Source organism: Streptopelia decaocto (genome assembly GCF_964273445.1).
Source record: "Streptopelia decaocto genome assembly, chromosome: 15".
In the NCBI taxonomy this organism is placed as follows: domain Eukaryota; kingdom Metazoa; phylum Chordata; class Aves; order Columbiformes; family Columbidae; genus Streptopelia; species Streptopelia decaocto.
The window spans coordinates 3,916,725-3,942,728 of record NC_138670.1 but is presented as its reverse complement, the minus strand read 5'-3'; the positions used below and the strand labels follow the sequence as shown (position 1 = coordinate 3,942,728).

Sequence of the window (26,004 nt, the reverse complement as noted above, 5' to 3'; positions counted from 1 at the left end):
GATCTGCCTCTGAAATAGGCCCCCAAAAATGAATTTTAAGGCCGATCCCGGCGCGGGCGGCGCCCGGAACCCAAGAGCGCGGCTCAGCTGCGGCCGGAAGCGGGGGGGGGAGAGCCCGGTGCGGACCCGGCGGGGCCCGGAGCGGGTTCGGTGCGGTGAGTCCGAGTCCCGGTCCCGCCGGCACCGCGGGGCCGGAGCGGCCGCGGACACCGGGGGGGACACGCGCGCTGCGTGGACACGCGGGGGGGCGCTTAAAGAGCCGGACACGGGGCCGCGCTCTTAAAGGGGCCGCGCCTTGCGCAGGGCTCTTAAAGGGCCGGTGCACCTCGCGCAGGTTCTTAAAGGGTCCGCAGGCCTTGTGCTAAGCTTTTAAAGGGCCAGCACACCTATTGCTGAGTTCTTAAAGTGCCAGCACACCTTGTGGTAAGCAGTTAAAGGGCCAGCACACATTGTGCCAAGCTCTTAAAGGGCCAGCACGGTGCAGGCTCCCTGTGCCGGGGAGGAGGGCAGGGGTTTTGTCAGGGGCAGAGTGGCCACTGGGGCTCCTGGGGCCGACCAAGGGGACATCGTGCCAAGGGGACATCCCGCCAAGGTGCTGCCGTGATGGATTTGGGGCTCGTCCCCTTCCTGCAGCATCTCCCGTCCCCACCCGCTCCGCAGCCGCTGTTGTACAAAAGCGGGTCCTGCCGCCACGGCCCCGGTGGAGCAGACCCAAGAGCCCAATGTCACCGCTGGGCAGGTGTCAACAAACGACTCTCATCCTCAGAAACTTTCCTGCCTGCCCTAATGGCTTTGATTTTTTATTTTCCGATTGAAATTTCCATTTGGAAATCAACCAGGGTCTGATCACGTGGGAGCGAGTCGATGCTTGGGAACGTCGAGGTGTTGAACACGCAGTTAATTAAATGCATTGGTGGGAAGGCGGCTGGAGAAAGCGTTTCCCCGATGCTGCTCTGCCAATGGTGCCGGTTTGTTTTTTAAATTAATGAGAGCATATATCACATCTCTGGCCCGTGGCCGCGGGCAGCCGGTCCCGCTGGTGGACGGGGATGCCAGCTCGATGCATGATCTGTTTTCTAAAAGCAAATGGGAGTGTTAAAAATTCATTCCTCCCCTTGGCTCTTGGCATTTTAAATAACGGGGTGATTGACTCTGTGTTCAGCCTGGGGAGGACGTTTCATTCTGCCGCCGCAGCATCGGTTGCACCGTGTGGGCGTCCGTCGGCAGGGGCCGCGTGTCACCGGCTCCTGGCGCTCCCAGCCCCGCGGGGGGTGTCCCCAGGGCCATGGGGACGCGCTGCCCGCAAACCCCAGCGGGGATCAGCCCGATTCTCCATCGTCACAACCAGGGACAAACACGAGAAGCGTGGGGAAAACCTGGCAGAGGTTTCACACCCAAGCTGCGTGGGGATGGTTGTCTGGAGGCGGGTGAGAGGGGGACAGCGCTGTCCCTGCTGAGGGCTCCGTGTTGTGCGCTGGCAACGTTCAGTTTCTCCGCAGCTGCGTGACGGGTGACACCAACCTGCCCCCGCGCGTCGGGAGCTCAGCGAGAGCAGCGTGAGCGTCGTCTTCCGAGGGGGCTCAGGAGCGGGAGTTCCAGGGCTGGTTGGCTCAGGGTGGGTTTAAGGTTTTGGGGTCCTGAGCGAGGGGGGGTCTCATCGGTGGCGCTGGTGTAACCTGTTCCTCCAGGGGCTGACCCGCCATGGCCCACAGCCGCTCTCGGAAGCGATCGCGAAGCAGAAGCAGAAGTGATTCTCGGAGCAGACAGGAGAGGAAGGAGAAGAAGAGGAGGAAAGGCAGCAAGGACTCGCGCCGGGGCAGCAGCTCTCCTCCCAGGAAGCGGATATCGGGGTGCCACAGGCGCAAGTCATCAGGTAGGGAAGGGAGGGGAAAGACCTGCGACGCTGTGCTGTCAGCACGTGTTCCTGGGGCAGGTGCACAGAGGGGGCCCAGGTGGGAGAAGAAGGTCTCTGCTTTTTGTTGAATTGGTGTCTGTTCCCTTGCTGTGAACTTTGTGCCATTTTAGTCTTGTTCTGACAAGCGGGAAGCCCTGCGGAGTCCCCCCATGCTGGTCGGGCAGTGCGGTGCCGCACGCGGTGACGTGTTAAAAGTCTCGCCACAGAGGGGTCTTTGCTCCGGCTTCGGGGGCTTCGCTGTTTGTGCAAGAACGAGCCCAGGCTGTGATGGGGGTGACCAGCGTCCCTGCTGCCGCGGGACCGGAGCCGCTCCGCTCAACCTCTTCTTATGTATTGCAGAAAAGAAGAAGGAAGTAAAGGACAAAAAGAAGAGGAAGGCAAGCACCTCTTCCTCTGAGACAACATCTTCATCCACCAGCTCCTCGTCGTCTTCCTCCTCCTCCAGCTCCTCTTCTGATGACTCCAGTGATAGCGATTCCAAAATGAAGAAGAGTCAACATGGCAAAAAAAAGCGACCGAAACAGAAAGACAGAAAGAAGAAGAAAAAGAAGAAGAGAATAAAGAAGAAAACAAAGAAGAAGTCAAAGGAAGAGTCTAAGGAGGAGAAAACCAAGGGAGAAGCGGTGCTGGGCCCCTCGCTGGAGCAGTGGCAGAAGGAGACCCTGGTGGACTCTGGACCAGGTAATAATGGGTTTTCCCTCCCACCACAGCCAGGGCTCACGTGTTGGGCTGGGGACAGACACCCACGTGTCCTTTTTGGGACCCGTACGAGGGGCCTGAGGGGACTGGGATGCGGGCAGGAGCAGATCCTGGCACACATCCCTGCTACGCACCACAACAAGGAAACATAAGGAGCCACGTTCAGAGATTCAGTTGTGTTTAGATGGCATTTATAGATGTGAGCGGGGAACAAAGATGCCAAACGGAAGGTCACGGTCAGCGGTGACAAACTGGCAAAGCTGGTACCGGCTTTGGGATATGAAGTGTCCCTTCCTTTGCGTGTTCATCGCTGAACCCCGAGTCCCGCTGGGAAGCCGGTGCGACGCGTGTCCGCGCACGGCAGGCGCGGGGCTGCGCCCCTCGAGCCCCGATCTGACGGGCTGTGCATTCCAGTTTTGACAGACGAACAAAAGTCCCGAATTCAGGCTATGAAGCCAATGACGAAGGAAGAATGGGACGCGAGGCAGAGTGTGATAAGGAGAGTTGTGGATCCTGAAACCGGGAGAACAAGGTACGATCCCTGGGGAAAAGGGAGGCGGGTTGTGAGGTTGTCCATCCTGGGCGGGGAAGGGAGTCCTGGAGGATGTTCCACGGCGTTGTGCTACCACACGTGGACCCAGGTCCCCTTCAGCAGCAAAGACCTGAGCCGATCCCTCCCAGCTCCCCTCCTGTCAGACCTGGTGTCACTTACCCAGAAAGCGACACATTTGACAGCAAATTACCGAATTGCGCTGGGGCTCCATGCAAGGGGCACTGGGCTGCATCTCAGGCAGGAGGTTTGTTCCTTGCGCTACAGAGGGTTCAACTTGTTCCTATTAAATGGGACTCTGCACACAGCAGGAACCAGAGGGGTGATTGTCACCTCCCTGCCCCCCGCGTCACACGCGTTCAGCCCCGCAGCTCACGTACTCAGCGGGGCAAATTGCACCTGCACGCAAGTGGGGAGGGAGTATGTGCCCCTTGGGGTTACAAAGAACAATCAAACTGGAGTTTGTTTAGCTGCCAAATAAAAACGACCCAGTTTTTAATAAGCTGCATCTTCTCAGCAAGCAGCAAACATCATGCTGAAGAGAATTGGGTATGACAAGTCCAGTCTTAAAATAGAAGGCAGCCTGCAGGGCTCGGGGAGGTGTGGAACAAAGGTCGGTTCCCCGTAAGGCACGTAATGAAGCCAATTAAGTTTCTGCTCGTGTTTGGTGCTGCCTCCAACACTGCCTGGAATTTGCTCAGCAAGATGCTCCCTGCTCCGCTGCCTGTCAGGCCCAAACCGGCTCCTGTTTCTGACCGACTCTGCAGTTCCCCGGGGCAGCCAGGACCAGAGCTGAGCTCTGTGTGAGGAAGGGAAGGGGTTTTGCAGGAGTTGGGGCCGTTGCTGCTGACAGCGAAGCCTCTGCAGATGGTGGGGTGGCAGGACGTGTTTATGTTGTGTTTTCTCCTGCTGTGCAAGCGTGACTGGCTCAGGATGCCAGTTTCTCAGGGGATTCTACCTGTCCTTGCTGCAGCGTGGTGACATTAATCCCACAAGGGCACTGGAGAAGTATGATGTGATATATAAGCTTAATACAGCTAAAGAAAGTCACACAATGCAGCTTCAGGAGTTGGTCATCACTGGTCTTCCCTAGAGGGACATCAGTCCTGGGCACTTACAGCTAAGGGGGCTGGTGGCCACGAGCTGGGGCACAGGAGCAGCGCTTGGGTGGGGTTGTCACCTCATTGGCTGCAGGAACTTGCTGGTAGCCCTCAGGGCTCGTAACCTTGCATTTGTCTTCCAGGCTCATTAAGGGAGATGGAGAAGTACTAGAAGAGATCGTCAGCAAGGAGAGACACAAGGAGATTAACAAGGTAGCGGGGACTTGCCGCCGTGGTGGGTGGGTGCACCCAGAGGTGGTGTCTTTCCTCCCCGGGGACTCCACTGACTCTACCAGGAGCCCTGGCAGCTCCATGGGGACCCACGGGTGGGTGCTCTGGGTCCTTCATCCTCGGGCCAGCAGTTTTGTGAGCGCCGTGTCCCTCCCTTTGCAGCAAGCCACCCGTGGGGACGGGCTGGCCTTCCAGGCGAGGACGGGGATGCTGCAGTGAGCGTGGAGCCCGTCCTGCTGCCGCCAGCCCAGCCGGAGCCCCTGTCCCTGCCCCAGCAGACAGCACCGTGTCCGGACGCCTCCCTGGGGCAGTAAGTTCATCTCCTAGTAAACAGCTTCTCCCCTCCCCTTCCTCACAGGGGCCAGCGCGGCTACAACTCACGTGGACCCGCTTGCCCCAGTGCCCCTTTTTTGAGGCCGGAGGAGCTGAGTAGCACCCAGGGACGGGCTCCCTGGCACTGCGCACCCCGAGGTGCTGCTGCCCCCAGCTCTGGGCTTTGGTGGGCAGGAGCCAGCACCGCAGCCAGGACAGGGGATGCGCTGGGGCTGCAGAACACGCAGCTGGCAGCTACTCCTTCCCTTCAGGGGCTGCGCTTGGCCCCTTCCTTGAGGGATCCGTGTGCCCCGTGTTTACCTAGTGCTGCAGGTCCCCTCTGCACCCACACGTGTCACCCCCTGCTCTGCCCTGGGGTTTTACTCGGCTTTTCTGCAGCTTGGCCTTGCCGGGTGGTGCTGGGGGAGCACAGACCTGGCGCCCTGCCCCGGGGCTTCGCCTCGCTGGCTGGCCCTGCAGCTCCAGCCCATCCCCGCAGCGTCAGGGCTCTGGGCTTCTCGGGACCTGTGCGCGTTGTGAAGCAAACAGCCTTTCCCCCTGCAAAGTCCACAAAGCTACAAACTCTGGAAAAGAAAAAAGGACAAATGGGGTTAACAGACACATGGGTCCTGCAAGACTGATCCGGGGAGGGTTTCCAGTTCTGTTTGTCGCTGTAACCCCATTAAAGTGGCGCCTGCTCACATCTTGGGTTTTGCGACTTGTCTGTTTCTAGAGTCTCCCCCCAAAAAAAGAGAAAAAAAGGCAGACAGAGAAGAGCCTTCCCATTTCTTTAATCTGTGTAACTCACAACGATACTGTACACAAAGCACACCCAGGCATTGGAACGATGCACGAACAGCAAGGAGAAGGAAGTCGTACAGAAGGTTTGTCACACACAAGCGCGTCATCGGCACGGTACTGCACACACAGCCCTCCGGGGCTTCCCCGCGCACCACTGTTACCCCTAAAAGCCATTTTTTATAAATAAAATATAACTAACATCGTTGGAATATAAAATTGACAGTCGAGGGTATCAACAGGCGGAGGGGACAGGGAGGGACCGTAAGGCTTCTAGAACTAATAGGAAATGCAGCAGACGGTGGCGATACCTGAAGAAGGGGCTGCTACAGCGAGCGCGGCGGCTGCTGGCGGAGCGGGGCTCGGACAGTCACCCTTTGGCTCGTTACTGCTCTCGGCTCGCGGATCGGACACTGTAAACGCTTTTTGGTATTAGAATTTCGCCTCAGCTGACTGAGTGATCCGGCAAACCCAGGAAAACAACTGGGAGGGAACGCGCGGGCGCCTCGTTGTGTATTTGTTAAAAGACTTTAAAGGGACAGCGTCAGGTAGAAAGTCTGGCCCAACAGCGTGGTAATACAAAAAGCTGCTTTTTATAAAAAAATCTGAGCTCCACGATGGAGTTTGATTCCCATGGAAACACTTAATGAAAAAAAGAAAGGCCGAGGCAGCCTGTGCAGGCGAGAGGGTGCAAGAAAAACTCCGTATTCTTTTGTTTCGAAGCAAAGAAATGATTTGTAACAAAGATAAATTAGGTGTCTAACCTGACAGTGCCCCTTTAGTAAGGATGGGATATACATTCATCTTTCCCTCAGTGCATCCAAACGGATCCTCTTCCACTCGCATGGAAAGGCATCGGGTCACGTGCATCGCTCTCCAAAACAGCTCGGAACAAACAGGTTATAAACACAGAGATAAACTATTGCTATTGTTCTGTGAGTGAGTAGCACGTTGATCTTTGCTTCAGATAGACGAGTGCCAGATGGGGGCGGCTGAGGATAGATTGATGTAGACTATGATGGACTGAATCGGTGGAGAGGAAAAAAACCCAACAACTTATTGGCGTATTTCGTGGTAACTACACCCACCTCATCTGGAATTATTGCAGCAATAAAGGTCCTGCTCTACAATTGTTTCTCTGTGTTGGATCCATACAATGGCAACAGATGGGGGGGCCAGGAATGGCCCCGAGCGGGATCGGAGAAGCTCAACAAGGGATGAGGACAGAGGTGTGTGATTGTCAGCCTGACGGGTTAGTAGGTGGTTAAAACATGGAGTGATGGAGAGGTGAGTATAATATTGCACTTCTGCATTCATCGACAGTTACATTAAACTTGGTCCATAAAATAATTGCTTTGTACATAATGCCTGAAACAAAAAGCTACATTTTTAAATATTAATAAACCCTGAAGGTTCCAGTCCCTCCAGACATTTTTTTTTTCCTCTACATAAATAAATAACTTTCAGTTTTATATATCCACTTTTGAACATTTACATTCTCCTCTGTTTTACACTATCTACACATAAGAAAATGTGAACATCTCATCAGCATTGGAAAATGTACAGATCATGCCTTGGTTGTGGACTTGGAGGAAAGGTGAATTTTGCAAAGGCCATATCCAAATTTGCAGAAATTATTTAGTGATGTGGTTTGTTGACTTCGCAGGATGGATTGTGGCTTGGCTTCCTACTCGGATGGCATCTGTTTGAGAGAACATTCGACTAGCGGAAAGCTGGGACAATTCACATTGGTGTTTTAAACCCAGTTAGCTCTGGATGTACATTCAGAGAGAGCTGAGCCGAGTTGGCAGAAAGGGAAGTCAGTTTTCGGTAGCAAAAGTCATCGGATACATTCTGTAATCGAACGATTATCAAAGAGAAGTGGCTAAACGTCGCAGTCGGGCTGCAAGCCGCGGTGGGTGCCGCGGGCAGGCGGGTTCGAGCGTTTCCCAGCTCGGACGCCATCCAGAGCTCAGCACTGAGCCTGCGCCCCCGCCCTCGCCGACACACGAGATCGACCTTAACGTCTGCTGAATCCGATTTGCCCACCGTGGCCCAGAGGCAGCGAGCGGAGCAGCATTCACAGTGCTGTGTGTCTCAGTGCGGCCGCCCTGCGCTTCATATTGAAACAGTTAAGAAAACGAAGCAGCCAGTCTAAAAAATTCTTTGTTATAAAGAAGATCCTCAGAAGTAGAAAGTGATATAAAGACAGGGAAGTGCGTGAGGGGAAAGCGGGGTTACACGGGCTCGGGGAGCTCGGGAGGACTAGAAAATCTCCACGTGGAGAGGCCAACGGGAGCCGGTAACCGCGCAGCCCGAGCCCTGTGAGGTGCGTGCGAGGGGGAACGGGGCCCTTCGCTGGGGCCGGGTGGCCGAGGGATGGGACGAAGGGGCTGTTTTTGGCAAGCCCTGGCTCTAGGCACTGTTCTCCCCCCTGCCCGCACAAACCATCAGCTCGGGCACGTCCACTGAGAAACACACCAGGAAAATTAAGATATGGCCTTTTCTTAAGCTTGCCTGACATGGTTGGCACACTTCCTTACAGTCTCCTTACCGCTGGAAAAACTTATGCACAGATTTTTATTTTTAATATATACATATATATACGTGTGTGTGCATATGTATATGCATATATGTATATATATACACACACACCCTGGCTTAGCAATAGTTCATTGTCATGCACTACAAACAGTTAGGTGTAGCTACATGAGATGGTAACAGGTTTCCATTCTAAAAATCATCAGTGCAAAAAACAATGAGGTTTTACAGTTCAGTAACTACAGGTATAAGAAGCGAGTCTAGTTCCCATGAAAGCTGCTACTGAACTTGAAGAGAACCTGGGAAGAAGAAGAAGAAAACGTCTCAGAGGTGGGTGTTGAGAGAGTCAGACCCTGCATTTGGATGAGAAGAACGGCAATGCAATCTAGCTGCTGAGTGCCTTCCAAATATACGGTGGTTACTTTTGGAAATAATATATAACAAGAATATTTGGAGACTTTAACAGCAAATCGAGTGTCTGAGGTTTTTAACAGCTCAAACAAAATAGCTTGTATTCCTCTTTTAATAGGTCAACGCATTAAATTCCACTGGCTTCTAAAAGGTCTCTTTAAAAAATAACAGTAATAACAGTAACGACCCCACTTTCTTGGGCACGAATCTGCCGACATTCTGCCTCTCCCAACAGCATCGACACATCTTTATGTGTTGCCACTGCACGTACTCCTTGAGAAAGTGGCTGAAGGTGAAGTTCTTTGTACAGGTAAAGCTCTCGGTTGCTCTGGCTGGTGCAGCCCGTGATAAATCCCCCTCTGGGGCTGCCTGTGCCGGGGAACCGGTGTGGTTATTGAACCCCCAACCCCCCGTGCTGGCAGAGCAGCTCGGTCTGACTCCTGGGACAACCAAGAACAAGTTCCCTGGCCTCGTCCCCTGTTCCTGCGGCTCTGAGGACAGCACTCGGTCACACGGATCGGAGCGATGGCTAACAAGGCGAGGAGGAGGCACATATTTACAGTCACTAAACCTGGATAAGAGAAGGAGGCAGGAGAGAGCACGATCGTGACCTGGAGACTCTTCCCCCCTGCAATTTCCAGCTGTTCCTTGGGCTCCCGCTGCAAGGCCTGCACCTTCCGCGTGGGAAACATCCCGTCTCTTCCCAGAACACCAAGATGTTATTAGAGTAGCACCATATTTACCCTTCCAGCCCGTAACGCCGGCCTCGTCTCTCTTTCCCTTTTTGTTTTCTCCTCCGGTGGCTGCAGCCGACAGTCGCTGGCTCTGACCCGGCTACTTTTGCCCCAGCAGGCCCGACTCCAGCCGGGACGCCGTGCTCCGGCCCCAGCACCCCGTGGCGATGCTCATGCTTCTTTGGCTGCGCTCCCTGTCCCTCTCCTTCTCGCTGTCAGACTGGCTCTGGGTGCGCTCGGGCCGGTGGCCGGTGGCCGATGGCTGGGAGGAGATGGTCCGCAGCAGGTGGTTCCTCTTGCGCAGGAACTCGGTCTGGCCGGGCAGCCCGAAGCTGCCTTTCCGCAGCGCCATGCGCGTGGTGTTCTTGGCGGGACGCGCGCGGTGGTTGTACTCCAGCTGGGCCAGGTGGGCCGCGTACCCCTCGGTGATGAACTGCGAGACGAGAGAGGGATGAGGGCAGGCGTTAGAGGGATGGGACACATTTCCTTGGTACCCAGGGGCAGCCAAACATGTTTGCTGTGCCAGGTTGTCTTGGGGTGATGTACAAGATATAGAACCACTCAGACGTGGGTCCTGATATAGAATGGTTTGGGTTGAAGGGACCTTCAAAGCTCATCCAGTGCCACCCCTGCCATGAGCAGGGACATCTTCACCAGCTCAGGTTGCTCAGAGCCCCGTCCAGCCTGGCCTGGGATGTCTTCAGGGCTGGTTCATCCACCACCTCTCTGGCCAACCTGGGCCAGGCTCTCACCATCCTCAGGGGCAACAACTTCTTCCTCATGTCCAGCCTGAATCTCCCCTCTTTTAGTTTAAAACCATCACCCCTTGTCCTATCGCAACAGGTCCTGCTCAAAAGTCTGTCCCCATCTTTCTTATCAGTGCCTTTTAAGTCTGTAAAGGCCACAATAATGTCTCCCCGGAGCTTCTCTTCTCCAGCTGAACACCCCAGCTCTCTCACCCTGTCCTCCCAGCAGAGCTGTTCCAGCCTCGGATCATTTTCACGGCCTCCTCTGGACCCTCCTCCAACATCACAATCCAGTAAGGATGGATGGGAGCCCAAGGAGGAGAACACAATACCTGGTCACTCTCACCATCTATACACCATGTTTCTGCCAGAGATGTGGGATGGTTCCTGTCTCCATGGCAAACTACTTCAGTCACCAGCCTTACGATGCCCAAATTCCCATTGCCCTCCCACAGGAGGCCCCTGGCAGCACCTCCAGGGCTCAGAGGAACTTGCTCCTACCTGACACTGGCTCTGTAGCTTCTTGGTGGGTCGGCCAACAATGTAGATGTGCGTGGGCGGGAGGCTGATGGAGCTGTACACAGAGATGTCCTTAGTAGATCCATATGCCGCATGGATCCTCATATGGAGCTGCGGGGAGAGAACAGAACACACGGTCAGAACATATGGGCGCCCCGTGCTGCTCAACAGGCAGGGCTTTTTAATATACTTTTTCTTTAAACAGCATTTGTGGGAATCTCAGGTCAATAACTTATGTAAGTTCCCAGCTGGATAACGCACCGCTGTGCAAAGCGCTAATTAACAGGCCAGAACAAGAGCAGTAACAGCAACACAACAGCAGATCTCCGCTTGCTGAACCACGGCCCTTCCGCGAGGTCTGCAGGGAGCAGGGATGCAACAGGCTTCACCGCCTGCTTGTCCCGGGGGAGAGGAGCCGTTTGCAGCCCCTGTGTGCTCCCCTCCACGCTGCTGCCTCAATTCTGCTGTTGGGAGAAGGGACTCGCAGCAAAATACGCTGCTTTCCAGGGATTCTTCTGCCTCCACTCCGAGCAGAGAGCAGCTCCTGGCCAGCCCTTCCTTAGCGGGCTGCCGCAGGGGCTGGCATTGGGGTGAGGACACTGGTGCCACCATGGACTGGCCAGCTTTGTCCCCAGAGCCACAGGCCAGGGAGATGGAAAGGAAAACTCTGGCCTTGGTGACAAACTTGTCCTTCTGGAGGACAAGGGAGAACAAGCAGCAAGTGAGGGACAGCTGCTCCCGCCTCTGTGACTTGGGCCAAAATGAGAGTTTGAGAGAGTGATCAAGGAGCTGCTCTCCTGGGCACAAGTGCTCGGGACACCAGCAGTTCCTTCCTTTGCCACACAGAGACAACTGTGTTTAATCTGGAGCTTTTCTGAGGCTCTGGGATGAGTGACGTTAAGACCTCCTTGAGGTGAAACACTTGGGAAGATGCTCTATGGCATCTCCCATCAAGGTTGGTGGGTGCAAGACCATTTCTGCAGCAGCTCCGTGTCCTCTCAGACCTGCTGGTTACACCACAGGCAGCCAGAAAATCACCGAACAGGTGACAAAAGTGCACAAGTGAGGAAGAGAGACACTGCGGCCTCCGCTTCATTAGGCATTTGATGTAGGAAGGACCAGTGATGAAGTGGAGCAGTGCAGAGATGACACAATTTAACAGCGTAGACACTTTTGTAGAGCAATAAAAAGATGAAAATAAACAGATTAATCTTCCACTGTGGGTCACATTGCTGCCAAGAGACTGGTGCTGACAGGCACAATTGGAGAAGGAGCAATCCAAACCCCTGCTACGATCGTATTTCAGCAGACCCAGACTTACGTCTGTGATGAGGGATTTCAGAAAGTTGGCTTTGTGCCGCAGTGGGTCGTGAACGAGCCCATCGCAGAAGGAGACGATCCCATGGGGGAAGTTGTGCTGTGCTAACCACGCTACCACCCTCTGCTTCTGCATGTCGGGGCGGCCCGTGACATAGATTATGAGGTAGCCAAGGTCTTGCCAGTGCCTAGAAGGAAAGGCAGAAGTTAATGGGTTGCAGACCTACATGATGTCTGGGTAAAATAAACTGGCTGCCCCAGCCCTTGCCACTGACCTGACAACGTCAACCGCTCCAGCGCGGACTTTGGGGTCGCTGCCCATGATGGATACGCTGGCTGCAAAGGAGCCATCGATGCTGAACACCACAAACTCCGTTCCCTTTGGCAGGACCGTAATGTAGCTGTCTGCATACGTGTGGTCACCCCTGAAAGAGTTACAGGTATTTATAGGCATCGAGATACAGAGATATGCTGAAAACCATTGCTGGGTTCACCAGCTCCTCTTGTCCTCCTTCCAGAGCTCAACACCAGCAGCTGGAGCTGAGCTGGAGCCCCTGGGCTATGAGTCATCCCAAATACAAAGTTCTTTCCCTCAAGGACAAGTTTATGGTCTTTGAAGTATACTCGGTTGTGCAGTTTTGCCGATGACCTGAGGCCACAGGTCTGTAGTGCAGAAGGGCTGCTCCTGCAACGGGAACTCAACTGCCACTCTCTTGATGATGTGGGAGTCAGAACAAAATGTGCATCTTCCTCTTACGGCTGTAGAGCACAAATGGCTTTGCCCCTATTGCTGGCAAACCAGGCTCTGAACCCACCTAACAACCAGAGCCACCCACAAGGAGGGACCGTATTCTCCAGTCATCAAATTCCACCTCACCTGACCACCATCTTCACGGGGTACACACCAATGCCCAGGCGCCGGTTCTCGGGGATGACGTAGGAAATCCTGCCGCTGCTGTTGCTGATCTCCGTGTCAAAGTAAACCCACTCTCCTGACGGCGGCTGGGTCATGATGTGAATGTCCACCTGGGAAGACAGCAAGGCTGGGTCAACAACAGCATTGAAGACATAGCTGAGTAGAACAAGCCAAGCACAGGGACTTCCCAGCCAAGCCCCTCTGGACGGGCTGGGTGCTGCTTCCACCCTCTGCGCTTCACAGATCTGAGCTGAGAAGCGCCCAAACAACAAGGTGCTGAAATTAAATGTGGGCTTGGGGCTGAAGATCTCCAGGATGAATGCTGTTCTTGGTAGGAGGCACCACACAGGTCTGAGCAGAGGAATGTGGCCAAGACTCAAGGGTAGTAAAACCCATCACGGACCAAGAGAGCACCGACCAGCACCACCTGTCCCTGTCCCCACCACTTGTCACCCCATGTCACCCCCTGAGCAGACACGGTACCTTTTCTCCTGTGAGTGTGACCATATCTAATGGACCATACATAAATCTTCCAGTTAAGGTCTGCGGCCCATCTTCGTTAGCGATGGCGTCATTTATCCTGTGGTTGGCTGTGACGTTCTGCACAAGTCAAGAGGGAATGGGGAAAAAAAAGAAGAAAGAAATAAAGTTTGTGGCAATGGACAGACTTACAGGGAAATGCCAAATATTACCCAATGCATTGGAGCGTGGGCTTCTCTGTGCCATCCCCCCTCCACTTCACCCCCAATTCTCAGGCTCTAGAAAAGAATGTGACCTGTGCCAGAGGTGGGACTCAGTCCCCTGCATTGATGGGGAACTTGAGGGTATATGTCTGCAGAGCCAATTTCAGTGGCAGTTTGTATGTGCAATTCTGATACTATTCACTCTTACACTTTGCATTTCAGAGGCAACACAAACAGCTGCCAGAGAAATCTGCTGACATCGTTTCAGCTATAGCACAGAACTGTCCTCTTTCGGGAACTGGAGACACTTCCTGGGAGTGAAGGGCATTACTGGGCTTTGAAAGATGTTTGGTCTCTTTCCCTGAACCACAGCCAATGCTTTCGGTATTTTACACAGACTCAAGGCAAAGAGGAGACCTTGCTGGTAGTGATCTTTCAGGTTACCTTTTTTAACCACATAGGTAGGATATAATCACTAATAAACACCATCCTCCATCTCTGCCATGGACAGACACATGCTGGTTGCCTTCAGTGCCATTTTTGCGGCGCAAATCAAAACGTCTCTACGTGACAGCACGTCCCCTGCCATGGAGACAGCCCCAAAACCCCCTTACCCGGAGCTTCACGTGCGTCCTCTTGCGCAACCACTTCTCGCGGGGCTTGGAGGGGGTGAAGACGGACACCTCCTTCCCATCCAGCTCCAAAACGCTCGAGTTCTCGTGCCTCATCACCTGCGGGAGGACAAATCCCACCGACACGTCAGCCACTTGCGCAGTGCCCCCGGTCTGCGCTATTCCGCACCTCCCGAGCCAGCGCTGAGTAAGGACGTCGCCTGGACTGTGCTGCCGGGCGTTTGGCTTGTCAGCTCACAGGTTTTACACGCTGCTCCCTTAATTGTGAGGACAAGCGGGCTCTTCTGAACTAGCAAAGCCTGCGGCCAGCGCTGACTTAATCCCGGCTGGAACACAGGTTATTTAGATTGTCAGGAGGTACAAAACTAACTCAAACACAGCAGGAGGAGCTCTACACTTAGACAGAACCATAGAATCACTTTGGTTGGAAAAGAACTTTAAGAGCATCGAGTCCCACCGTTAACCTCACACTGCCAAGTCCACCACTACCCCACGTCCCTGAGAACCTCATCTCCGTCTGTCCAGCCCCTCCAGGGATGGTGACTCCACCGGTGCCCTGGGCAGCCTGTTTCTGCCATTCCCATAACAGGTGCAGCACCGGCTGCTCTGACCATCCTTGTGCCGACAGGTGCTGTTCCTTCAGCTCATTTCTTATTAAACACATTTTGAGAAGAGACAAAACCACTGATCCGACCCCGCTGCAGGCACACAGGGGTCCGGCTCTGCCAGGCACGAGGACTCAGTGCTGGTGGGATGTCCGTCCCTGTCCCACTGGGCCAGGCTGACACAGGCCAGCTCCATCTGCAGAGCTGAAGCTGTTATTCTTCCAGGGAAATGGAGAAAGGACCCTGGGGAGGATGAGCTTGCTGGGGAGGGACTTCATGGAAATCCAAGGTAAACAAAACAAGTTTCACTGAAAATTATTTACATCAGGAATCTATTTTGAGCCCTATCTGGGCTTGTTTTAACAAGATTTAATCTTCGGAGAGTAAAACTATTCAACAGCTCGCTTTTATATTTTGTTCAGAGATTACTTTCAAAGGCAATTAGAAACAAGTCCTTATTAGGGGCAGAAGTGGCTCTGGAAGGACAAGAAGAAGACAGGGAATGAGAAAAATCCCAGTCTCAAGACAGAGATGAGTGAGTAGAGACAGGCTGGGGGGGAGGAAGGGGCCAGATTACCCAGGTGGGTACCAGCAGGCTCTGGGTGGATGGAGAGGAACCTCAAACAACAAGGTATGAAGCACCATGCTGTGCTACAGAGCCAGGTCTGGGCTGAATCCTGAGTAATTGGCTATTTCTTGAGCAGAGCATTTTGTGTACGAGACTGTCGTGAGTGTTCCCACTCGCACACAATTACGAGTCTCCCTCTCCAGCCCCGCCAGGCTGAGCTCAATGTGGGGCTGAGGTTTCACAGCAGCTGATCCAGAGGTGTCTGCAAGCACAGAGACGTCTTGCTGGGCTGGATGCAGCCCAGGAAGAAAGGGTCTCACTGGATTATCACTACTGCTCTGCTGCCACAAGCACCGACATCTCTGTTGTTTATGGTTTCTATATTATTTGGAAGATAGCACTGAAAGAAAGTTTGCCAACAGAGACATCAATAATTCAGAGCTGCAGCCGAGGAGGCTGGAAGGGAATGGTGACGGCTTAACAGCTGAGCTCACACAAAGCAAAGCCAAGCGCCGAAGTGGGCAACACGATCCAGAGAGTTGCTTTTAGTTTTGTTTTTGTCAATTCTGTGGGCTAAGTACGGTTCCTTGGGGGTCCATACTTGGTAAGGCAAATAACTCCCCTTCAGCCCAAAGGAACTGAAGGAAAAGTATTTCTTTTTAGGAAAAACACATTTTAAAGAGTAGATTTAAATTTCAGGCCAAATATAGGTTGGGAAAGGCTGAGACATCAGACTCCAGACATCAGCAATTCCCATTTACCTAGTCCCAGGAAACTGCTTTGTACTGGAGGAATGATGACTGAATCCCAATGCAGTGACAATGGTTTGAGTTCCTAGAAGAGACTGCAATAACTCAGCCAAAATGTAGAACCGAACTCTTATCTATCAACTCAAAATCATACAAAATTTCTCCTTTGGTTTTATTGTATTTGATGCTATTTTAATTTGTACATCGAGAAGTTTCCTTTAAGTTTCTGGCTTGAGATCCAAACTCACACATGCAGAGACCAGTTCATTACAAGAAACAAGTGCCACTCACTTTTGCCATTGGGATCTGATAGGAAATGGCTCTGGCCTCACTCCAAGGCTCCTTGGTGAGCCCAAACCTGCTAAAACCCACACCCAAACTAACCAGGTGTGACTATACACCTCCGTTGACATTTGTGTGCGTGCCAGCTCCACTAACACCACAGGTTAGGAGCAAAAAGTTGAAAAGAAAATGTATCTGCAGGGGCAAAGGGTATTTTTTCATGTCTACATGTCAACAAAGAGTTATGGAAGGTGCAGTGGAAAAAGAAACAAAGAGTCTAAAATATTTATCAGCCCAAGGGAGATCAGGGGAGGGAGCATGACCATACCTGTCTCAGCAGGAAGGAGACAACGTCTGTGGACTCCCAGTAGCTCGCGTGGAAAAGATGCGGCAAAGCGACGGTCGGGAAAGCCGTCAGAGCGTCGGGACAGTAGAGAGCGTAGTCGATCCTCTTGGTTCCCCACCACTTGGCAGCAACTAGGAGCAAAAGACTCGTTCAGACAAAGGGGTTCAGGTGCACGCGCGGTCTCCACCACAAACGGTATTTTGAGGCTGGGCTCCTGGCTCCAGGTGCGCCGGGGGGTTGTTCCCCAGCTGGTCACGCTGCCAAAGGGCAACAACCAACCCGGGGATCAGTGTCTGCTCAAACCAAGGGAGGAACACCCAGGGGCACCACCACTTCAGCTCTGCTTTATTTCAGTTAATAGGAAAGCACCAGAGGGCAGGTATTAATTGGCTGTTAGACCCTGGGATAGGGCTCCAAGGCTCATGTGTAATGAGCCCAATCATAAGACAGAAACGCATCTCCCCGGAGCTGTGGGAGGAAGGGGGTTGTGCTCTGCCCACTGCAGTACATACCCAAGCTGTCTCTTTTAGCCTTCACCCAGGCATAAAAGACCTTTCAGTACCCAGATATTGGCCACACTGAAGAGGATGTGAATACTGGGAGCCCTGGTGAGATGCAAAAAGGCACCACAAGGCAGAGTGAATGGCACATGCTGCTAGGACCGGGAGCTCCCAACAAGTCTTGGTTGCCCTCCTGGGCTACCACGCTGCAGGCAATGGAGCCATCCAGCCCAGCATCCCCAGGAGCACAGGGGCCAACGAGAAAACTGTCCGGGGGTGCCAGGACTTCATTGCATAAGACCAAAGAACACACCAGGATTTTGGGTGAGCAAAGGTATGGCCAACGCAGAAGTTTCTCCCTTGGGAAGTCAACAACTTGCACGCAAGTGACCAACAGCCACTGTTCACCACGGGACACCACCGCGCTTCACCCTGCCCACGCACACCGCCCTTCCGACCCCCGGCAACGAGCACGGCTCAGCACAAAGCCCCAGAGCCCAGAGGAGCCTGCAATCCTGTGCGCTCCGGCCTGGAAAAACAGCCATGGAAGGAGAAGATGGATCAGATCAAGAGAGGAAGAGGAGGAGCTGCGTTTGCATGCAGGTTGCAAGCTGAGGCTTTGACAAGGGCTTTCTCAAGCTTGTTTTTTCTCTGTGAAAACGTTCCCTTTTTTACAGAATTTCAGGAAAGCTGCCAGGTATAAGGTACGATCCAACAAAACCCTCCTGTTAAGGGAAATGTAGCTGGTGACGAGCACAGGCGCTGAACTAAAAAAAATGGATCCACCAGCTTCTTCCAGAGACAGACGAATCTCCCACCACAGCAATGGGCAGAGGGTTATGGCATCGGCACGTCCCCATGGCCCTGCCCTGGCTGCGCTGAGTGCCCGGGCCACCCTCGTCCTAATGGCCTTTGCTCTTCTGAAGAGCCACAGGAAGCAGGGGGAGGGTGTTGACGGATCAGCGTGGCTTTTCCAGAGCACACAGGCACTTCTGACTCCCTGTCTTCCAAATTGGCAGCTCCCGGTCGTGTCCCAACCTTTATTGCTCATGCAAGTCCCCAGCTTGGGTAATTTCAGATTCTATGTAGGAAGCAGCCAGGATTTACTCTTCCATGCTCAAAGGACAGCGGTGGAGGCAGAAGCGTTGTCCCCACAGTTCTGCCCAGAAGAACTCCTGCTCTTGGCAAGTTGTGTTAGCTGTGTTATGATCGATCTTTGGAGCAAAGTGACAAGAAATACTTGTTAAAATGCGATCAGAAATTGCTAGTGCCTCAGTGAAAGTGCATAGATTTGTCGTGAAGTTCTGTGACTATAGAACGAGAGAGGAGGTTGGCCGGAGTGGATGTCTCCAGAATACCTGTCTTGATGTCCAGGTCGGGTGTCCGAAGAGCACAGCCCGCAGCCTGACTCCACGGCCCTTTGAGCTTTCTTCCCTTCGAAGGGATTTCATGTTTATGCTGCCTACACCTCTTGGATGAGGTTTGGGTAGGGGATTTGTGAGGGAGGGCAAGTTGGGCAAGAAGGCTAAACCCTCTACAATGATTAAGGTGGTGTTTGGTTTCTAAAAGGAAAAACAAAAAAAGGCAGAAATCACACTTATTATTACGGCACACACACGCCACGTGGAACACCCGTTTCATCCTCCAGAAACACACAGAGCAAGGGAACCTGCACCTTGGGGAGGGCTCCTGGGATGGAACTGTGGTTTTGTGGTGTCCCCCTGGACCTCCCTGCGGGATGAGCACGGACCACATCCAGCCCTCAATTACCACCACGCTAATAACGTCGAGCGCAAATGCTGCAAAGCCAGAGCTGGGGCTTGGGAGGTGATGGAAGGGGCTGCGACAGCCCTGGGGCTGGTTGTACATGGGGCCAGGGTGCGCAGCCAGCGCCGGGGACAGACTCTTCCTCTCCCATCTCCGAAACAGGTTTTGATGGCTGTGAAGTGCGTGGAGGACTTAATTACACAAACCAGAAGCTAAATAATTGGGGAGAGTGCGAGGAATGCGAAGCGAGGCAAGCGCTGCGTGGGCCCGATCCCTCCATCACGTCACACCGGTTCAGGCATCACCCCGGTGTAAACACTTCATAACAAACAACCATCGCCCCCCACTTCCCCTCCCAGCCGGCCGAGCTCAGCACCTCTCCGTGGGTGTGAAACCAGCACAAAAAAACAACTTCTTCCCAAGCAGATTAATATTTAGCAAGCGCTGGACAAGATGTCTTACCAGGGCAAATAAAAGAACGTGCACGGGGAGCGCGGCACCGGCTCTCAGATGGGCTTTGGGGAAGAAAACCTCGTTTGTCAGAGCGCAGGCGGTTTATTTCTGTTGCCTCAAACAGGGCAAGAAGTTATGGCAGCCCCTGACCTTCAGCCGCTAACACTTGCCCCGGGGAGAGTTATTAACCTCAGCAATTAATTATGAAGCGAGTTGTTCAAAGCCCTGTAGTCTAATGTGCCAGAAATGGAGTGTCTCTAAATTTCTGCCACCTTCTGGGACAAGAGTTTGGTTTGAAGAGGTTTTTGTTGTTTTTTTTTAATTTGTTTGGTTTTCAACTCTTTTCTGGCTGAGTTACCAGAGGTCCCTGAGGACGCAGACTATTAATCTCACACTTCAGCTGAAACGAAGGAGGAGCTGAACTGTTAACAAAAGCTCTTTTTCTTCACTGTATGAGCTGGGAAGTTATACAGCAAAAAATCCCTTTTATTCCTCATTTGGCCCTGGGATACGGTTCATAACTGTCTGACTCTCTGAGCTGCCCTGCAGACAACAGAACAGCTGCATTGCTAATGCAAAGTAACAAATAACCCAAACCTGATTTTCCTTTTCAGTATTACAGAGGGGCTTACTCGTCCCCATTTTTCTGGACCACCTTTAAGTGACCTGCATGAAGCCAGACGCCACATCCTGCATTATCAACGTGGTGGTGCTGATCCCTACCAGTTCCGCGCGACTTATCAACAGCAGCACAGAAACACCCCTTTGGATTAAACCTCACCATGCCCAGCAGCCAAATGGTACTCAGAGTTATCAATTATTATCTTTTTTTAACAATTAATCACCAGCACAGTCCAACACACATAACCCAGCCCATGAATTATAACCAAATATACCATCCGTTCCTCCAAGGGATGTGATAACTTGCGGCGCTGACTACAACAAAGCGAGGTGAAGGCGGAATAATTCAAATTTTTGGTTAGAAACGGAAAGTATAAGCCCAGAGAGACAGACGCTGTGCGGCTTCAGCCCCGTGCGTGTGCTGAGAGCGGTGGGGAGGCGAGCGGAGTCTCGGAGGGGTTGAGCACTTACTGTTGGCTATGTTGGAAGCTGTGTAACTGTCTGCCATTCCTGAGACCTGGCTGGCAATGCTGATCTCACTGGCTCTCCGGAAGCCCCTGAACTGAGGGGCTGAAATGGGGGTGGACAGGGATGTGCTTTCCACGAAGACGGCACCATGAGACTGAACAACATCTGCTACAAAGTTGAAACAGGGAAATCAAAATATTAGACCAACAGACAGAGGCTGGGCAAGATGAACTCGAGGGGAGGAAGGAGGCAAACAAGGCTGGGAGATGCAAAAACCTTTCAGAACTGGTTGGAATGAAAAAAAAACCACCAACATTTCATTGGTTTGCAAAGAAAGCCAACACCACGGCAGGCAGAGAGACGTGGGGCTGGAGGAGCAGTCTTTGATTGAGAGAAGCAACATAAGGAGCTCGCAAACCAAATCAAAAACCCCAAACAAAAATCCAGACAGACTTATTCAAGCAGCAATAACAGAAGCATGTGTCATACATACAGATGTGAATATACACAACTTCATATATTCACATCAAGACAAAATAATCAAGGCAAGGTGAACAACAAAAACAACCTGAGAAGGGGGATATTTGTTTTCTTGAAACGTTTAGACTTAAATGAATATATATCCAAGACAAAAGCATTAATTAAAAAAAAAAAATCAAGGAAAAATTGTCATGCCTGGCAGGGACTAAATTTGAACTTGTATTTTATTGCTAATGGATACAGCCAACACTCGTTAAACTGAAGTAAGGGCTATCGAAAGGAAGGAGTATGGTGCTGAGCACTTACATCTCCAACAGGTGTTGGCGGATCGGGGAGCGCTCATTCTCTGTGAAAACAGAGCTTCTTTTGTACAACGTGCAAGTCTGGACTTTAAGATCCCAATCTGAGGTTTACCAAGTGTGGCCTAACCCTTTAGTACATAAATACAGAACAGGAGGATTTAAAGTCATGCTCACATGGACCTTGTACATGTTTTGGAGGGAAATGGACCTATAATGTTCAGGACTGGCAAACTGAGAGATGATAAAATCTCTGCATTCAGTTTTTTCTCTATAAGAGCGGTAAGAGGCCAAATTAAGCGTCTCTGGGATATCCCAAGATCCTGCGCTGCAGAGGGTTTGCAATGCCAAGAACTTCACCGCGGGCAGCGCCGCTACGACAGGGACATGCAGAAGCAAAGCTACTCGCTATCGTTTTATCGTTGCCCATCTCCGCTGTACCGAGGAGCAGCATCTAAACTACATTCCCGGGTACCAGACAGGTCTGTGCCCGGCCAGGCAGGAGATACCACGGGGAACGTGAGCACATTACTCCCACACACCAGCGTCCTCTCCCTATTTCAGCCAGTTTAGATAGCCTTGGGTTTAATCCCAGTATGCAGGTGACACAGGGCAGTGTTTTGGCAACTGGTTTGTTTTAATATAGTGTTTTTTTTTTTCGCTTGGGGCTACTGATTTGCTTCCCCCGATCTCTCAGTTCGCAGCAGCAGTGTCTGTGCCCACGCAAATCCTGCTGCAGCGGAGGGAAAGGGAACGGATGAAGCAGAAAATGTGTAGCTAAGTGTCGGTAAAAGAGTTCTGTTCTCTGCAGGGAAAATCAGGCCGCAAGCTGCTCTGTGTAAAAGCTTCATGGACTGCGAGATCTGAGCCCTAGCGGGAGCCTGACCCGATGATGAGCTGCACACGCTGCCCACGTTGTGCCTGAAAGGCCATTACCAGCATCACTTTCTCAGCGCTTTCCTCCTCTTTTCACCTTGCCTTGAGCTGCTGGCTGTCAAGGCTGCTACCAGCATCCGTGACCCAGCCAACCCGCTGGGCCAGCGCAGCTCTTCTGACTGCAGAAAGCTCCAGCACGAGCGAGAGCAGACAATTCAGGCCGTACTTGGACAACAGGAGCTGAGCCGGGAGCTGCGCTCAACCCCATCCCTCTAAACTAAAGGGATGAGGCCCTTTAAACTAAAAGAGGGGAGATTCAGGCTGGACATGAGGAAGAAGTTGTTGCCCTGAGGGTGGTGGGAGCCTGGCCCAGGTTGGCCAGAGAGGTGCTGGATGAACCATCCCTGAGACATCCCAGGCCAGGCTGGACGGGGCTCTGAGCAACCTGAGCTGCTGAAGATGTCCCTGCTCATGGCAGGGGGGGCACTGGGGGAGCTGGGAAGGTCCCTTCAACCCAAACTACTCCATGATTCTGTGATTTCCATTTCTGCCTGACCTGGGACAATTCTCTCATCTCTTCCCTGGTTATCCCTGCTCTGCTTTTCTTTGCCTGTACAGACTGTGAGATCCCTCTACAATTACATCCTTGTGTCACATCAAATGGGTGCCCCAACACAGACAAGGACCATCAGCTTCCCTGAACTTAGATGCAAGGAGAGGTTTAGCTTTGTCTCTGGTGGGAAAAACACCAGGTCCAGGTTTAACCAACACCTACCAACGAAGCCTGAACTTCTTCCCCTTCCTTAAAATGTAAAACATGTGCCTTGAGCCAGGAAGCAGCTGAAGACACGCTGGAGAGTGTTCAGCAATGCTGCCCAGGAGAGAAGGCTGGGCCAAATGTGGTGCTGCCCGGGTGGATCACGGCTCTGGCTCCATTAGCGTGCCTGCATTTAGCTATGCCTGAATTTTATCTCCTTTTTTTGAGAACACAAAAATGAGAAAGCGAATAAAGGAAGAAACAGGGTATTTGGGGCTTGCTCTTTTTAGCCAATCTCACTTTCCTGAGCCTGACCGGGGAGTTTTTGAATATAAAGACTTTGAAGCAAAAACCCAACCTCAATGGCCCTTCCACCATCCTGGCTAGCGTCACCAGAAGAGTCATTTTCACTCCTATAAAAGCCTAAACTGTTTCAGCATTCCTGAAGTGCTGGGTTGAGCATCGCCCACGTTGGTGGCAGGAATCTGCTCTGCAGAGGACGAGGTGCCACCCGCTCCCGGCTCGGGCCCACGCATGCTGCCCTCCTGTTCCTCCCTTTTCCCAGGCTACACCCCCTCTGTCCCTGAAAAAGGGCAGTTTCTAAGAAAAACGAGGGCCAGGAAAAGGCAGGGCAGGAAGCGTGGACAGAAAACCTGTTGTTGTCATTACTGCCCCTTCAGCCAAGCTTCCTCGACAACAAAGCTACAGTGACTTGCAGATAAAACCCTGGGACCTGACCTGCAGAAAAACAAACTTCCTAACAACATATATCCTAAATTCTGTGTATTTTTTGCACCAAATCCCTCATGCAGCACCACTCTTGCAATCTGGAAACGAAGGGGGCTTTGTTGGGCAGTGCGATGACCAGGATGGGAAGTCACTGATGCTCCTGCAAAGTGACCCCAGCGCCTACAGCCGCTCCTGCTTGTCAGGGGAGCACTTTATAAAGTCTTATGCATTGCAGAGGTGGCTTCCGCAGCCACAACTCGGCTCCTGACAATGACAGGGAGGTTTTTCAGGCTGAGGTTGAAGTTGAATGGCTGCACCAGGAGACCAGTAAGTAGCAAGACTTTAATCAGGATTCATTTAAGTCACCAGATAAGGACAGAGGTGCCCCCAGTGATTGCACTGGCACTTTGCGCTGGGTGTGAAGGCAGATTTATCAGCACAGGAAAGCTCCAAGAAGAGGAGCCCCGGCTGGAGCGGGGCCCTGAGCACCCTCGCTCCCAGCAAACGGCAGCACCCGCACGTCCGGCCAGTGCAATGGACTGAGATGTAACTGCGCTTCCAGATGAGGTGACAAGCAAAATCACTTTTGTTTGTTTTTTTTTTTTTTTCCTAGCTATGGTTCTTTAATAATAATTTCGGTGTTCTGCCTTTTCACTTATGGACTCGTTCATCAACGTTCTTACTAATTGCTTCCCGCTAAGTGAACGGCACTGGGCCATCCTCCTAATGTACTGCTGGCACCTAGTTAAGTCCTTGGGGTATGTGAATGGCAGAATTCAATATGTGCTATTTGCAGGCTGAGCTGTCGCACTGAAAGCAATCAAAAATACATAAAGTTCAATAAAAATAAATAATAATAATAAAAACAAAATCCAGAGAAGCCAGCCAGATGCTCAGCACAGGCCAGACCCTGCTTGCAATGGGAACTCTGCAGTCGTTACCCTGAGACCAAGAGCAACAGAGATTTCTGTTGGCCCTGAGCTTTGATGATTCTGGAACTTTCCTGCAGGGCCAGTGGCTCAACTGGGATTCAGCCCCTGCTATAGTGGAACCAAGCACTGCTTGGTCACACTGTGCTCTCAAAACAAGGGGTAAAGAGCAGAGAAGTTCCTAAAAAGCTCCGTCCTGACACCAGGAGTATCAGATGACAGCTAAATGGCATTTCATCAGTGACCTGCAAAGTGATTAATTAATAGTGCCAGATCTTTTCCCTCTGCTTTGTTACAGAACGTCACAGCACAGGCAACATGGCAACTGCACACGTAAAAATCATCACATCTTCAAAAAACAAAGGGAGAGACTATGTGGAATAGTCAGTGATGTTGCCATCCTGTATGACCACATAACGAACTGGATTGCTCATTAACAGCTTATTAAAAACAACACGGCAACAGAACCAAGCTCTCAATGCAAAACACTGAAAAGGAGCAAGTAAGACACACGAGAAAGAAAAACTAAAAGTCTCATCAAAATCACAGCCACAACCAGAATAAACGAGGCCATGCAGCATTTATGATGGAAAATAAGGCAAACCAAATGCATAAAAGTTTGCTTTTAAGGCAGAAGTCGAAAAATTAATTTTAAAAAGCCAACACATACAGCCACCTTGGGGTCTGAAAGCCTCATGCGCTGTATCCAGCAGAGCCACAGGGGTGTCCAAACAGGATATACCCAAATTGACAAAATCTGGTCTGACACAGACACGAATGAGACTCTTGGCCACACTGCAGTGGGGCTGATGGGTGGGGGGTCACACGCTGCAGACACCAAACCCCTTCCTGGGGACCTGCACACATGTGCACCCCATGGCAGGGTCACCCAGGGCTTGCTGAGCCCTCTTTCCAGCAGAACTACCACAGGTAGAAAAAGTTAAGTACGTGGCAGCATCTTCCCATCCAGCATCAGCACCAGGACAGGATTTGTAATCCCAGTTCATTTTTTGGACGGTGGGTCACACAAGATCCCAAGTGGTGATTTCATGTGGCACAGCCTGAGACACAGCGTGAGGATTTCAGCTCCAGGAGGCAACGGTGTGATCTCCAATAAGCACCCCAAGTACCCAACACCACAGACAATATAAAATGTAGATTACACACGCTCAGCAAAACCAGCACTTTTATTGGAAACATCTTGCCAATTCAGTACGGGAACGGGGATACTGGTTTCCATGAAGCTGTCCTGGTGCTGGAGAGCACCCAGAGGGCTACTTTCCATCAGGAGGATGGGATTGTTCTGGATTGTCTCAACTAGAAGCAGATGGGAAAAACAAAACAAAAAACCAAAAAAACAGAAGGACAAAGAACAGACATGTGGCCACAAAGTGTTAACATACAAACAGTTACAACCCAGCACTTCAACTATGAGTCTTCAATGAAAGGACAACCTTCAAATAGAGTAAAA

General features: G+C 52.0%; 2 protein-coding genes across 11 annotated transcripts in view; one reads left to right on the top strand and one right to left on the bottom strand.

The window, feature by feature from the left end:
* The first annotated feature begins 101 nt into the window (after positions 1-101).
* ARL6IP4 (ARF like GTPase 6 interacting protein 4) lies at positions 102-5,508 on the top strand. Of its 2 annotated transcripts, none has more exons than XM_082065947.1 (6): positions 102-155; positions 1,689-1,873; positions 2,255-2,596; positions 3,029-3,146; positions 4,408-4,477; positions 4,658-5,508. In XM_082065947.1, the coding sequence occupies exons 2-6, from the start codon at positions 1,702-1,704 to the stop codon at positions 4,712-4,714; spliced, it is 759 nt and encodes a 252-aa protein (XP_081922073.1). In that variant the 5' UTR covers positions 102-155; positions 1,689-1,701; the 3' UTR covers positions 4,715-5,508. The 2 variants fall into 2 exon arrangements, with proteins under 2 accessions (XP_081922073.1, XP_081922074.1); XM_082065948.1 differs by lacking the exon at positions 102-155 and adding an exon at positions 289-423.
* A 91-nt stretch (positions 5,509-5,599) lies between these two features.
* The window catches only part of PITPNM2 (phosphatidylinositol transfer protein membrane associated 2), a 124,199-nt gene continuing 103,794 nt past the window's right edge, over positions 5,600-26,004 (bottom strand). For 5 of the 9 annotated variants that reach the window (XM_082065938.1, XM_082065941.1, XM_082065939.1 and 2 more), the window contains 11 exons: positions 25,701-25,850; positions 20,467-20,631; positions 18,513-18,716; positions 16,637-16,785; positions 14,087-14,203; positions 13,273-13,389; positions 12,751-12,899; positions 12,149-12,298; positions 11,878-12,061; positions 10,539-10,667; positions 5,600-9,724 (listed from right to left, as the gene is read on the bottom strand). In XM_082065938.1, the coding sequence (XP_081922064.1) occupies positions 9,392-9,724; positions 10,539-10,667; positions 11,878-12,061; positions 12,149-12,298; positions 12,751-12,899; positions 13,273-13,389; positions 14,087-14,203; positions 16,637-16,785; positions 18,513-18,716; positions 20,467-20,631; positions 25,701-25,850 (1,847 nt within the window). In that variant the 3' untranslated portion in view covers positions 5,600-9,391. The remainder of the gene's footprint in view (positions 9,725-10,538; positions 10,668-11,877; positions 12,062-12,148; positions 12,299-12,750; positions 12,900-13,272; positions 13,390-14,086; positions 14,204-16,636; positions 16,786-18,512; positions 18,717-20,466; positions 20,632-25,700; positions 25,851-26,004) is intronic. The other 4 variants (XM_082065944.1, XM_082065943.1, XM_082065945.1 and 1 more) reach the window with 4 other exon arrangements.